Source organism: Delphinus delphis, chromosome 6 (genome assembly GCF_949987515.2).
Source record: "Delphinus delphis chromosome 6, mDelDel1.2, whole genome shotgun sequence".
Lineage (NCBI taxonomy): Eukaryota > Metazoa > Chordata > Mammalia > Artiodactyla > Delphinidae > Delphinus > Delphinus delphis.
The window spans coordinates 44,781,220-44,795,333 of NC_082688.1; the positions used below are offsets into that span (position 1 = coordinate 44,781,220).

The window sequence follows — 14,114 nt, forward strand, 5'->3', positions numbered from 1 at the left end:
TTCGCCCCACCCATCTGGCCCTTGCCCGCGCCTACTTCACGCGTTGTTGTGACATCAGCGCGCCGTCGCCAAAGGCCGGCAGCAAATGAGCGCAGGTGGCTGCGGCCCTTCGTCGTACTCTCGAATGCGCAAGCGCGGTCGTTCCGGGTGCTCGGAAGACCTGGCGGAGCCAGGCGCTGATGGAGGCCTGAGGGCGGCGGGGGCGGGGCGCGCCGCGTGCTGGGGGCATGTCCACGGCGGGCGCCGTCTAGAGGAGGGCCAAGCAGCCGCCACCACGCTTTCAGTCGCGGCGAGACGCAAGCGAGCCAGGCCGAGGGCCGCGGCGGCGATGCAGCGACGGCGGCGCCCTCCGCCGCCAGTCTCTCAGCTGCCCGAGGGCTGCGGGGGAGGCGGCGGCAGCCGCGGAGGAGGCGGCGGGAACGAGGAGGTGGAAGTGCAGTTCTCCGCTGGGCGTTTGGGCTCCGCCGCGGCGGTTTCGGCGGCGGCGGCGGCCACGCGCAGCACAGAGGAAGAGGAGGAGAGGCTCGAGCGCGAGCACTTCTGGAAGATCATTAATGCCTTCCGCTACTACGGGTAAGGAGCCTGCGGCGGACCCCCGCTCAGCCCGTCGGCGCACCCGCTGCTTGCGGCTGACCCGTCCGCACCGTGGCGCACGCCGCGCTCGCCCTCCGGTCGCCACGCCTCCGGGGCGTCGAAACCGGGCCGCCTGAGCTGACCTCCGCGCCCCCGAGTCATCTCGCACCACCTTAGCCCCTCCTGGCGCTGCACTCTCGCGTGTCTGCCGCGCCGTCTGTTGCTCAGCCTCTTGTCTTCTGATCTCTGGATCAGATTAGTCCTCTTGCCTTTCCTTCCTCGTTAAAGGTTTGGCTTGAGGCGGGTGAGGGTGACCGGAAAAGTGCTGTAAGAATTTCAGATAGAAGATGGTGGTGGTAAAATCGTCCAGTGCTGGGCATGATTTGTATGTATTGTCGCTGTCCTGCAAACTGAACAGACGGAGAGCCCAAGTTCACCTACACGTGGGATGCCGTAGGATGTTTTTTTCTCAAACTGTTGTAAGTTCTCGTGAGAGCAGCGTTAAGATTTCCGCCCCTCACACACCCCCCACCCTTGGCGCTGCGAAAACACAGCACTTTTGTGATGAACGAGTGAATGATGCTGCGCGGTGCCTTTAACTGCTGGGTGAAATTAAGATCGGAGATGGTCCGGATGTTCTAAAATTTGCAGAGTTTTTAAGGGGGAAATGAGGGAAAGCACTGTAGGAGCCGCTTTTATGATTTTTTTTCTGCAAATATTTATCGAATTCTCACTGTGGGTTGGGCACAGTGGTAGGACTTTTAAACTTCCTAACTTTCATTTTTCTTGTAGATAAATCGTAAAGTAGCTTAGTCACAAAATTATAATTCCAAGATCTGAAAGGGACTTAAAACAATTGGATTTTCAGGTAAAGAAAGCACTTTTATTCGTGTGAGAGACGAGTACACCGACGGCGATGTTCTGAGTCTGCAGTTGGAATCCGATAGATGTGACCTCCTACTGAAGTAAAACTGTTCCCTTAGATGGGCTCCTGCTGTGCTTTATGCAAATTTTTAAATATTGCTTGACTGACCTCCTCAAGGGCAGGGACAGAGCCTTATTTATTTTTACGTTGCCAGTGCTTGGCATGTTGTTGGAGCTCTATTTTTAACAAATAAGACAAGTAGTAGCAAAGAAGTATATTTGTCATTCCCAAATAGTTGGTCAGTTTGTAACTGATGGTTAAACTAGTTTGTTACTATTCAGAATTTTAAAACTTGCTTAATGAAAGCTTAAAGTTACTTCAGACTCTGATTAAATTGGTGACATGAAGTTTTGAAGTTGAGACATCTTGATGAAATAATTTACTAATTAAACTCGGGCATAGGAGCCATGGATTGCATTACTTATGGAGCTCAAAAGGGAATTAGTAACATGGGGATTTGATTTAGTATCAACGGAGTGAGGAAGGCAGACAACTGGAGCATTGAACTTGTTACAAGTATTGTGTCTGGAAGAACCATGCAGCGAGGGGAAGAAGCTGACAATAGATAGCCAGAAGTGTTAGCTGCAGAGAAGTCTGGTATATTTTACTGTTGAAAAATGTAGAAAGAATACTGGGAAATGTCTTGGGACTATTGTGGACTCAGTTAAAATGTGTGTTTGTACGCAGTTCTAATATATTGGGACTAATTTAAAATTGATATTTATGATTGAGTATCAGCTGGGCCTTTTTGTGGGGGAGGGCAGGGGATTTTGACCTGAAACTAGAACCTAAGTGTGGCAATATAGAAAAGGGCACTGTGTGCACATTCTGGTGGTTGTGATACAATTTCCTATACTCTCCTCCCTCTTCTTTACCAGTTCAGTGTGGGACTGAGGAAAATTTCATTTTTAACAACAATCCTTTTTATTTGCATGTACTCTCTTAATGAAAAAATCGAAATCCCTGTACTGAAAATAGTATACAATTAAAAGTATGTTTAGGGGTATGGGAAGGATTGTGTAGCAGAAAACACTGGATTATTACATTCCAACATTTTATAATCTTCTAGACCTGTACTGTCCAATACCATAGCCACTAATCACATCTGGCTGCATTTAAGCTTAAATTACTTAAAATTTAATAAAATTAAAAATTCCTTTCCTCAGTCTCACTAGCTACATTTCAGATGCTCAGTAGCCACATGCGGCTATTGTCTGCTGTATGGGGCAGTGCAGATGTAAGCCTTTCCATCATTGTAGTAAGTTCTTATGAACAATTCTATTCTAGACCTTTAGCAGATGCTTCCAAATTTCAGACAGTTTGGTTTTACTACTCACTGCCTTTTTGTCAATATATAGGAGATTTAGATAAAGGTCATAAGGCAAGAAATGTCTTTTGATTAATATTTTCTCTTTCCAAGAGAAAAACAAATATCATATATTAACGCATATATGTGGAACCTAGAAAAATGGTACAGATGAACCGGTTTGCAGGGCAGAAATAGAGACACAGATGCAGAGAACAAACGTATGGACACCAAGGGGGGAAAGCAGCAGGGGGGAGTGGTGGTGGGGGGATGAATTGGGAGATTGGGATTGACATGTATACATTAATATGTATTAAATGGATAACTAATAAGAACCTGCTGTATAAAAAAATAAAATTCAAAAAAAAAGAATTCTCTTTCCAGTGGCTTCCAGTCCTGTACTTTCTACAGATTTTGCTTAGATGACATATTCTGACTGAGGTAAAAATGATGATAGCATTGTACTGAATAGCAAAAAATGTTAGCCTTAAAATACTGCTCTTGTTATGAATGGAGATACCTACTCACAGAAGAAATGCTACATTTGAAATATCAAACGTCGTCAGAAATGTCCTACTTTTAGAAATAGCAGTTAGGTGAGATCTTAAAAACTGAGATGTAGAGCTCATTTTTACAGGTGAGGGGATATGGTGAGCACCTTGCCTAGGGTTATACGACCAAATTGTGGTAGAGTCTGGCCTGAAATCCAAAGTCATTAACTAAAAATTTACCCTGCATTAGTAAGTAGTGGTACTAGTAAGACAATTTTAACCTTGGGCATTTAATAAATATTTTAAATGGATTGAGACAGACTCTCCTCTGAAAAGGTATGCTTCCGTGTTTGGAATTGTAGAATAGTTCAACAGCTGCAGAGGAATGGGTCTATGACCTTAGCCCTTGGCTAGATCCAGCACTGGACCCACTTTGAGTCAGAGTTGGGGTCACTGCTGAGATCAGCCTTCTAGAGAGAGCTGGAGGTAGGGATACCCTTGAGGAAATGTGGCTGCTGACTCTATTCTCCTCTTAGGTGCCCAAGGATGTAGCCTCTTAATGCTGACTGAGTTCAGAACCAAGGAGAGTCTGAAGGTTGTAAAACATTCCTTTAAATTAAGGTTGGCAAACTTTCTTTAAAGAACCAGGCAATGAACATTTTAAGCTCTGAGAGCTAGGTCTCTGTTAAAACTGTTCAACTGTATGCTTGTGTGAAAGCAACCACAGGCAGTATGCGAAGGAATGAGTATAGCTGTGTTCCAGTAGAACTCTTTACAAAAACAGACAAGTAGCCAGGAGGTCATAACTTGCCCACCGCTGTCTTAAAACACATTGATAATGTAAGCATTTACAGAATAGGGAAATTAGCCCCAGTTTTAATAGTATAGTAAGGATTGGACTCTTCTCAACTTTGATAAGACCTCACTTATTTCAAGATAGTATGTAGATGTATGTTATGGACAGCTTTGCATACCATTAAGTAACCAGGGGTTAAGGGATATGCTGCATCTCATCCTGCTCTGTGTAGTTACATCACTTTCTTTGTTGTGTTTTGTTTTGGTTTGGCTTTTTGTTGTTGTTTTTGGCTGCATTGGGTCTTTCTTGCTGCCTGCGGTCTTTCTCTGGGTGTGGCGAGCGGGGGCCACCCTTCATTGCAATGCTCAGTCTTCTCATTGCGGTGGCTTCTCTTATTGCAGAGCATGGGCTCTAGGTGCGAGGGCTTCAGTAGTTGCACGCCGGCTCAGTAGTTGTGGCTCGCAGGCTCCAGAGTGCAGGCTCAGTAGTTGTGGCACACGGTCTTAATTGCTTCGCGGCATGTGGGATCTTCCCGGACCAGGGATCAAACCCGTGTCCCCTGCACTGGTCAGCGGCCTCTTTAACCACTGCGCCACCAGGGAAGCCCCATTACATCACTTTTATATGGAATTAACAGAACTTTTATATGGATTGGCTTTTCTGACCAATCCATAACTTACTCAACTCCCCTGCACTTATGGGAATAAGTAGTCTCCAAGGAGAACCAGAAGTGGTGCCGAGGGAGCATAACTGAACATTTATTGATTGCTTTTTACATATGCTGAAATATGGAGTTTAAATAGTGACAAAGATGAGTTTTGTATTTTAGAAGAATTTATCTGATTGGAGGTGGGAGGGGGTTAGGTTGGGGAAAGCATATTTAGGTAGCAGGCCTCTCAGTTTATCTTTGGGAGACATAGTGAGGGCCCGAGGTAAAGCATTGGAGGAGGGGGAATATGTAGATAGTTTTATGAAGTAGAATCAGAAGGATTTCAGGCTTCTTGATTGTGTGTGCTATGAGAAGAGGCATTTTAGGATGACTCATTAATTTCTGACTTGAGTGGATGTGTGGTGTACCATTCATCAACATCAGCCATATAGGAAGATGTGCAAGTTTTTTTGGTGGGACGTGTGCCAAGTTTAGTTTGGAAATGCTGAGTTTTGAGGCGTGGTGAGAGGGAGTTGGTGGGGTATCCAGTGCCGAGGAATTCTAGGAAAGGATTACTGTGAGACTATTTAACCTGTTGACAGTGAATTGTAAACTGTTGCAACTCTGCTGTTTGCCCACTTTAAGTAGTTACTTAGTGTCATACTCTACTGATAGGAATGTAAATTGGTAAAATCTTTCTGAAAATCAGTTTGTATCAAGAGCTTTAAAAATACTTATCTTTCTGATCTGGTAATTCGTTTGGGAGTTTGTGGTAATTTTTTTTTTTTTTTCCTAAAATGTAGACAGATTTTGAACACAAAATTTCACTGTATAGACAAGTGAAAGTATCTAGATGCCCAATGTTTGGGAAATAGCTAAGTAAATTTTGGTTGCTTAAGATGGGATGATGATGAGCAGCCCTTATAGTCATTTGTCATATAGATATTTGAGAACTTTTTTTCTGACCTGGGAAAATTCTTTTGATAAGGATGAAGAATTACAAGTGTTTCTAAAACTTTAATGTGCATGTGAAGCATTTGGTGGTCTTGCTAAAAGGCAGATTACATTTCAGTAGGTCTTGCATGGCACCAGAGATTCTACATTCCGAACCACTTCCAAGTGATCTGCTGTGGTCTGTACCGCATTTTGACTAGAAAGGTGTTAGATGACTTTGTCTTAAACAGAGAGAAATATGCCAGAAAGTTAGAAGTGGTTGCCTCTAGAAGAGGAATTATTAGGAATTTTTTTCCTCCTGAATACTTTTACTTTTCTTCATTTTTCGTATTTCCACTGTGTACACATTAGTTATATAAATTATGACTATGATAAAAATCATATGACTATGATTTAGGCACTGGGCTAAGTGTGTTGTGTGCTTTATTTTGTTACACTTTCAATGAAATCCATTAAGTAGGCAGAGGAGTATAATGGTGTCTACCTCGTGGGGTTTATGGAGATTTTTCAGAATAATTCATTTTAAGTGACTTGGTTTAGTGCCTGACATTTATTAAATCTCAATAAATCATAGCTTCTGTCATCATCATCATTGTTATGTATTTCCTTGTTTTGGTATATGAGACTGTTGAGCCACAGGGAAAGGAAGTAACTTGCCAAGGGTCACATAAGCGAATAGGTAGCATAACCTGGGTTTCAATCTGGATCTGTTACACTCCAGAGCTCACTGTTGTACTGTCTCCAGGGGGGAAAAAAAGCAAACATTAGTGCAGCCACTGCCTACTTGGTTTCACATTATCCCTAACCACCCCTAGAATACCACCACACGCAATCTTCTAAAAATGTGACCAGGTTTTTGCTTCAGTTTTGTCAAGTTTCTTCAGAACCTCTTTAAATATGACTGTTCAGAAATTATACAGTAATTTGACATATGATAAAATGACAGATTTGGATAAATAGAGAGACTCAGGCAACCAAATGAAAAAGAATATTTTTCATTTCCATTTAATATTGAGTAAATGCTAAAGGACATTTAAAAGAAGCATATGCATTTATGTATTTGTTTATTTGTATATGTAAAATGTAAAGAATGATGTAGTGAACGCGTACCACCCAGTCTACAGAAAGAACATTATCTTATCCTTTTCCCCTCATAGGACATCATTTTCCTGCATTTTCGTTTCCTTACTTTCCTTGTAGTTTCTCTACATATGTTTAGTCCCTACAATATGTTTTGTTTCTGAGTTTTATCCATATTATTGTGTGTAGCTGTATTTATTAACTGTATTCTGTGTATAACTATACTGTATTTTCTTCGTTCAGTCTACTGCTGATAGACTTTTTGGGTTGTTTCCAGATTTTTTGCTTGTTATTTCTTACAGTGCTGTGATGAGACTTATTCATGTGTCATGTGCCCGTTTGCAAGAGTTTCTTGAGTATGTGTCTAGGTGTACGATTGCTTGGTCATAGGGAGTCTGCGTATTAAGCTTTACTAGGTAATGCTAAATTTTCTGAAGTGGTTGTACTAATTTACGCACCCACCATCAATCAGTATATAAATATTCTAAATCTTCCGTACTTTTACCAGTATTTCATATAGTCAGGCTTTAAAATTTTGCCCATCTGATTGATGTAAAATGACATTTTATTTTGAGTATAATATTTAACTTTTAAAAATGATGTTCTTTTTAGGTTTTATTTCTTTAAAAAGTCCTCAAAGTGACCGTTAGAGTTATCTGGAAACTTTTGGAATACAAAGTGTGAATATCGTCATGTAAAAAGCTATAGAATTTCAGTTTTTCATTTGTTTACTACTTTTGTAGTATATAAGATCTTTTACAATATTTAAAAAAATTCAACTTGGTTGGCTCTTAATAATTTCAAAACACATTTTGTATATATTCTAAAGTAACTTCAGAGCAGTATTCTGCTACTTGATGGAGAAATCTAAAATTTCTAAAATCAAAGCTGTTCTGCTGAAAATTTTAATTTTGGAAATTGAAGTCATAAAAATAAACATGTTGTGCATTAATCCTCTTTATGTTTCCTTTTTTCTCCCTTCTAATTGGTGCAGGTGTTTTAACTATTTGTCTTTTGTTTGGTTGCTTAGAGAGTTTGTAATAAGATGAAAATATACGAAACTTCGTAAATCGATACCCTTTAAGAAACCAAAAGATTGAAAATGGCTGGACAGTATCCAACATTATAAGGAAATAATTGTACAGGAAGAGAAACTTAAAATAAGATTGGCCTCTGGTGAGAATTCTTTGCCAATTTAAAAAACACCTTTTATGTTTTAGCACCAGTATGCATGAGCGAGTGCACCGAACAGAAAGACAATTTCGATCACTCCCAGCTAATCAGCAGAAACTACTTCCGCAGTTTCTTCTTCACTTGGACAAGATCCGGAAATGCGTTGATCATAATCAAGAGATACTACTCACCATTGTGAATGATTGCATACATATGTTTGAAAATAAAGAATATGGAGAAGACGTATGTGCAAGTTTGTTCTATTTGTTTTTATTTTAGGGTTTGACTTCTATATTTTGAGATCTTTATCTTCCTGGATTTCATTTTTATGAAATGAAAGAGTCATTGGCTCTACTTAGAGAATGTTTTCACTTGTATGTTCAGTCATTTTATTAGGTTTAATAGAACAGTATGCCAGAAACTGGATTTGTTCACTGATTTTTTTCCCCTAAAAGTACTAAGATAATTGTGGGCATTTTGATACACTTTTCACATAGTGTTCCGCCTATTGTGGCATATGGAGTTAGTGACTTACATTTTTATCAACAACTTTACGAGCTGTGTGAAATTAATTTCCCTTGCTAAACATTATCTTCAGAATCTTGCATCTATTGATGTTCATCTTTTACTCTAAAAGATTATTTTCCCTTATAAATCTCAAGGGACTGGAAGTAATAGAAACTGAAGTCCTGTTTTTGTATCCACAGGATAGATACAGTTGGGCCACTCCAGTGTGAGCCTTTCCATGCTGCCCCATCAATGACCTGGAGGCTCTTTCTTTCCTCTCTTAGACGGAGAGAATATTTGGTCTCCATAGCAGCTCAGTTCTGGTTCTCTCTTGAGTAAAGACTGCTTAATTATATGGTGGTTTCATGATTAATGGACCATACTGTATTGAGGGTAGAAGTGAGACCACCAAACTCTTTTCATTTAGAATCTCAAGCTGCACTTGAACCCCGGTCGAGTTGAAAGGCTAGTGACCTACCCTCTAAACCATCTATAAAGCCCCTTAGTAGCATGTTTATTTAATCATATTCAAGATTGATTACTTTCTGAGAAACGAATTGATTTCTGTTTTTTAAACAGGAGAATGGAAAGATTATGCCAGCATCTACATTTGACATGGATAAGTTAAAATCCACATTGAAACAGTTTGTGAGAGACTGGAGTGAAACTGGGAAAGCAGAAAGGGATGCCTGCTACCAGCCAATCATTAAAGAAATTTTAAAAAATTTTCCAAAAGAGAGATGGTAAATAGTATCTTGTTTTTAACCAGTTTCTTTAAGATATGTAAGCACTGAGTTTCTCTAAGAGATATTTCACAGTGTTGATTCATTTTTACAAGTTGCTGTGTGACTGTATTTTTTCATGTGTGGGTGTATGCTGTTATATTTGTTCTTGGGTACTTTGTGTGAGATTGCAGTTAGTGTTTTGAATAATTATTGCTCTAGCACTATCGGAAATTACTCTATCTAGAAATTACATAATGAGAAGATTAGATTGAATGTTCATTATCAGTGACATTTTTTTTTATAATTTGCTTTATAGCAGAGCAAAAAGCTGCAAACTATTTTAATTTTCCTCATTATGGCATATTTGTAAACAAGTGAGGGATCTATAGCTCAGAGAACAGATTCTTAACTTTTATATGCCATGAAAACCTTGAGCAGTCTGAAGCTCATAATTTTCATTTTCAGAATAACATAAGTGAATAAAATAACATCCATAGGATTACAAAGAAACCAGTTATTTTGAAATATACTTATGAAAATACTTAAAAAGCAAATGTTATGTAACCTGCTTTTTATCATGTATCACATTAAATAAAAGTCTTGCAGGAAGTGTTAATGTACTTTGAAAAGAACTAAATGGTATATGCTATTTTGAGAATCTCAACAGCTAATGTGAAGTGAAAATATATATGATTTCTATTGGTGATACAGTTACAGGTACTCCTAAAACTACTATTGTTTGTTGTCTACATTCATAATTGACAAAAGAATAATCAGTTAAAGGTTAATGAAATGAAAATGTAATTTTTTTCCACCCCCTTATAGGTACAGTGAATTCTGTCTGTAGACCTCTTTGGTCCATGGATCCCAGGTTAGGAACCTGACTTACAGGTTATATATTTAAAGAGAACCACTGGGTGGAGTTCAGTCTGTTGTTTAAAAGGACCATTGTAGTGCGAGAGGCTCCTTTTCCTCATCTTCTTCCCCTCCTCATTGATTGACATCTTTACGTTTGGATGTATCCATTCAGAAATTTCCGTACATATGTGTGTGTCCCTTCTCTCCCTCTCTTTTTTGAAAACTTTTTATTTTGAAATAACTTCAAAATTACAGATAAATTGTATGAATTGTACAAAGAGCTCCCATGTATTTTTTTTACCTAAATTCACCAATTCTTAGCATTGTACCTTTGCTTTTTATTTCCTTTCCTATTTCCCTTCCTTTCTCCTTCCCCGCTTTGTTAGTCTATAGCCGTACATATACACGATAATTACTTAAACTATTTGAGAGATTAGTTTCCATATATCATGCTTTTTCACTGCTTAATACTTGAGTTTTTTTCCTTAAGAACAATGATACTCTTACATAAGCATACAGTGCAGTTACCAGATTGAGGAAATTTAAACTTGATTACTGCTTTCTAATCAATGATCTATATTAAAGTTGCATAAATTATCCTAATAATGTCCTTTATGACACTTATTTTTCTGTACAGTTTAGGATCCAATCCAGGATATTGTGTTATGTTTAATTCTAATGTCTTTAATCTGGAACAGTTCTTAGGCCTTTTTTTTGACTTTCATGACATTAACATTTTTGAAGAATACAAGTAAGTTATTTTATAGACTCTTCCTCAGTTTGATATTGTCTGATGTTTCTTCATCATTAGATCTAGATTATGTGTCCTTTCTCAAAATAATAGATAATTGATGTTGTATCCTTTTCAGGATATCACCTTCAGAGACATGCAAAGTCTGTTAGCCCATCATTGATGATTCTAATCAAGATGTTATTTGGTTTTCCCACTGTTTAGTTACTGTTTCTCTTCTTCTTTAAAAAAAAATAATTAATTAATTTATTTCACCGCGTTGGGTCTTTGTTGCTGAGCGAGGGCTTTCTCTAGTTGCGGCGAGCAGGGGCTACTCTTCGTTGTGGTGCGAGGGCTTCTCATTGCGGGGCTTCTCTCATTGCAGAGCATGGGCTCTAGACGCTCGGGCTTCAGTAGTTGTGGCTCACAAGCTCTAGAGCGCAGACTCAGTAGTTGTGGCACATGGGCATAGTTGCTCCGTGGCATGTGGGATCTTCCCAGACCAGGGCTCGAACCCATGTCCCCTGCATTGGCAGGTGGACTCTCAACCACTGCGCCACCGGAGAAGTCCCTGTTTTTTTTTTTTTATGGAAGTAAGCAGATAAGTACTTTTTTCTTTTTAAATACCTCCTTTTTCATACACAAAATGGAGCATACTATATATTTTATTTTGCACTTTCCTTTTTCCACTTAATCCTCGATTAGCTCTGTATCAGTTCATGGAAATTTTACCCAATCTTTTTTTTTTTTTTAAAACAGTTTCGGAATACTTCAACCAGTCTCTTATATTTGGTTATTTAAGTGAAGTAGCTGGCAGTATCTTGCAATTATAATGCTACAGTTAATAACCTTGTGCCTGTATATTTTTGTATTTTTGGAGATGTATCTTTAGTGTAAATTCTTAGATGTGGGATTGCTGCATCTGAAAGGTAAATGTATATTGGTTGCTGTGCAACAAAATACCATAAATTTAACTGCTTAAAACAACACATATTTATTATTTCATAGTTTCTGTGGGTCAAAAGTCTGCGCATGGCTTCACTGAGTTCTCTGTATAGGATCTTATAAGGCTGTAATCAAGATGTCTGCTGGGCTGTGTTCTCATCTAGAGGCTTGACTGTAGAAGCATTGACTTCCAAGCTCACTCAGGTTGTTGGCAGGATTTGTTTCATTGTGGTTTCAAAGTAACCATGTTAAAGGAAACAATTCAGTGGCATTAAGTACATTCACAGTATTGTGCATCCATCATCTCTGTATACTTCTAAAACGTTTTCATCAACCCAGAATAAATCCCATACCCATTAAACAGTTACTTGCCATTCTCTTCACCCCATTCCCCACCTTTGTCAGCAGTATGACTAGATGTGGTTTTCTTTGTGTTTCTCCCACTTGAGGTTGGCTTTGCTTTTGGAGGTTTGAGTAGATATATATCACTGAATCAATAATTCTTTGCTCTTATCTCTTCACATGTTTCTCCTACCTTTTTCTCTATTTCTTTCTCTTAGGGATGCCAGTTACATATATATTAAACTGTTTGCTATTGTCTCTCAGGTTTCAAGTGGCTCTTTTTCTACATTGCCCCTCCGTTAACTCATTTTATATTTTAGTTTGGATAATTTCTATTGACTTCCCTTGAACTTCACTGATTCTTTATTATGCCAGTCTGTTGATAAGCCCATTGAAAGACTTGAAAATATCTGTTTTATTTAGTGAGCCTTTAACATGTAACGGATGCTGATCCACCTTGTTTGAATACTTTTATGTCTGTGTGCCATGTAGATTGTCTTTAGCTGAATAAGTATGAAAATCACCCAGTGTATTTCTGCTTGTGACCAGTAGTTTTTTGGCATGCTGTGCTGTAATTATGTTCTGAACACACAGGTGAAGGGATAATAGATTCGTTGTATACTTTTGATTTTTTTAATCACTTAAAGCTTTCATAATTTTTATTCCATTGTTGATGAAGTCATGACACTACTGATGTTCAATTCTATAAATATTTCTTCAGTCAAGTGTATAGAGTTCTGGGTGTGAGACCCAGAAATAGCTCAGTAAGCGAGTAACTTTGGACGCCCCACAGTTGAATTTATCATTATTTCAGCCATGTTGTCAGACTTAAAAAAGAAAAAAAAAGACGACTGCTTATTTCTGCATGTCCAGATATCTAATGTACAAGATTCAGATGTAGAATCGGTAATAATTCACTGCCTTTTTGTGTGTGCTCTGCAGATACGATTTAGAAAGAAGTTTTTTAGTGACGTGTTTTTTCTAGAAAGAAGTTTATTCTTAGGCTTCAAAGCTAGGCAGATTTCAAATATTCAACTACAGATATTTCAGATTTCAGATTTCAAATGCTTGGCATATATAGTAGTCACTTGACAAGCTTTTAATTTACATTTTTATTGTCCATAGGCTTTGTTAATGCATTTTTATACTTTATTATGTCTGGATTGAAGATGATTTTCATAGATAAGATTGTGTGATAAGATTTGACTCTCTTTCTTTTTTTGCATGTGTTAATCCATTGTTAGATATATGATTTGCAAATATTTTCTCCCGTTCTGTAGGCTGTTTTTACTTTCTTGATAGTGTCTTTTGATGTACAAAATTTTATAATTTGAAGTCTAGTTTATCAGTTTTTTTCTTTTGTTACCTGTGCTTTTCATACCATATCCATTAAATCATTGCCAAATCCAGTGTCATGAAGATTTTCCCCAATATTCTCTTCTAAGAGTTTTATAATTTTAGTTCTTAAGCTTAGGTATTTGGTCCATTTTGAGTTAATTTTTGCATATGGTATCAGGTAAGGGTCTGACTTCATTCTTTTACATGTGAATATCCAGTTTTCCCAGCACCATTTGTTAAAAAGACTGTCTTTTCCCCCCATTGAATTGTCTTGGCACTGTCCTTGAAAATCAATTGACCATATGTGACGGTTTATTTCTGGACTCTCTATTCTATTCCATTGGTCTATGTGTCTGCCCTTTGCCAGTACCATACTATTTAAATTTCTGTAGCTTTGCAATTTTTGAAGTCAGGAAGTGTGATTCGTACATTTTATTCTTTTTCAAGATTGTTTTGGCTATTTGGGGCTCCTTGCAATTCCATATGAATTTCAGAGTCAGTTTTTCCATTTCTGTGAAAGAGGCTATTGGAATATTGTTAGGGAGTGTGTTGAATAGGTAGATTGTTTTTAGTGTATTGATATCTTAATAATGTTAAATCTTCCTATCCATGAATACAGGATGTCTTTCCATTTATTTAGGTGTTCTTTAATATCTTTAAGCTTTGTTTTTTAGTTTTCAGTATACAAGTTTTCAATGTAACACCTCCTTGTTTCGATTTAT

At 38.3% G+C, this 14,114-nt stretch overlaps 1 protein-coding gene across 2 annotated transcripts in view; it reads left to right on the top strand.

Moving 5' to 3' along the window:
* Positions 1-85: 85 nt before the first annotated feature.
* Positions 86-14,114, top strand: part of CARNMT1 (carnosine N-methyltransferase 1) — a 39,703-nt gene continuing 25,674 nt past the window's right edge. Inside the window, exons 1-3 of one of the 2 annotated variants that reach the window (XM_060014617.2) lie at positions 86-573; positions 7,995-8,190; positions 9,034-9,197. In XM_060014617.2, the coding sequence (XP_059870600.2) occupies positions 86-573; positions 7,995-8,190; positions 9,034-9,197 (848 nt within the window). Of the gene's footprint in view, positions 574-833; positions 1,053-7,994; positions 8,191-9,033; positions 9,198-14,114 lie in introns of those variants that run through there. The other variant, XM_060014620.1, reaches the window with a different exon arrangement.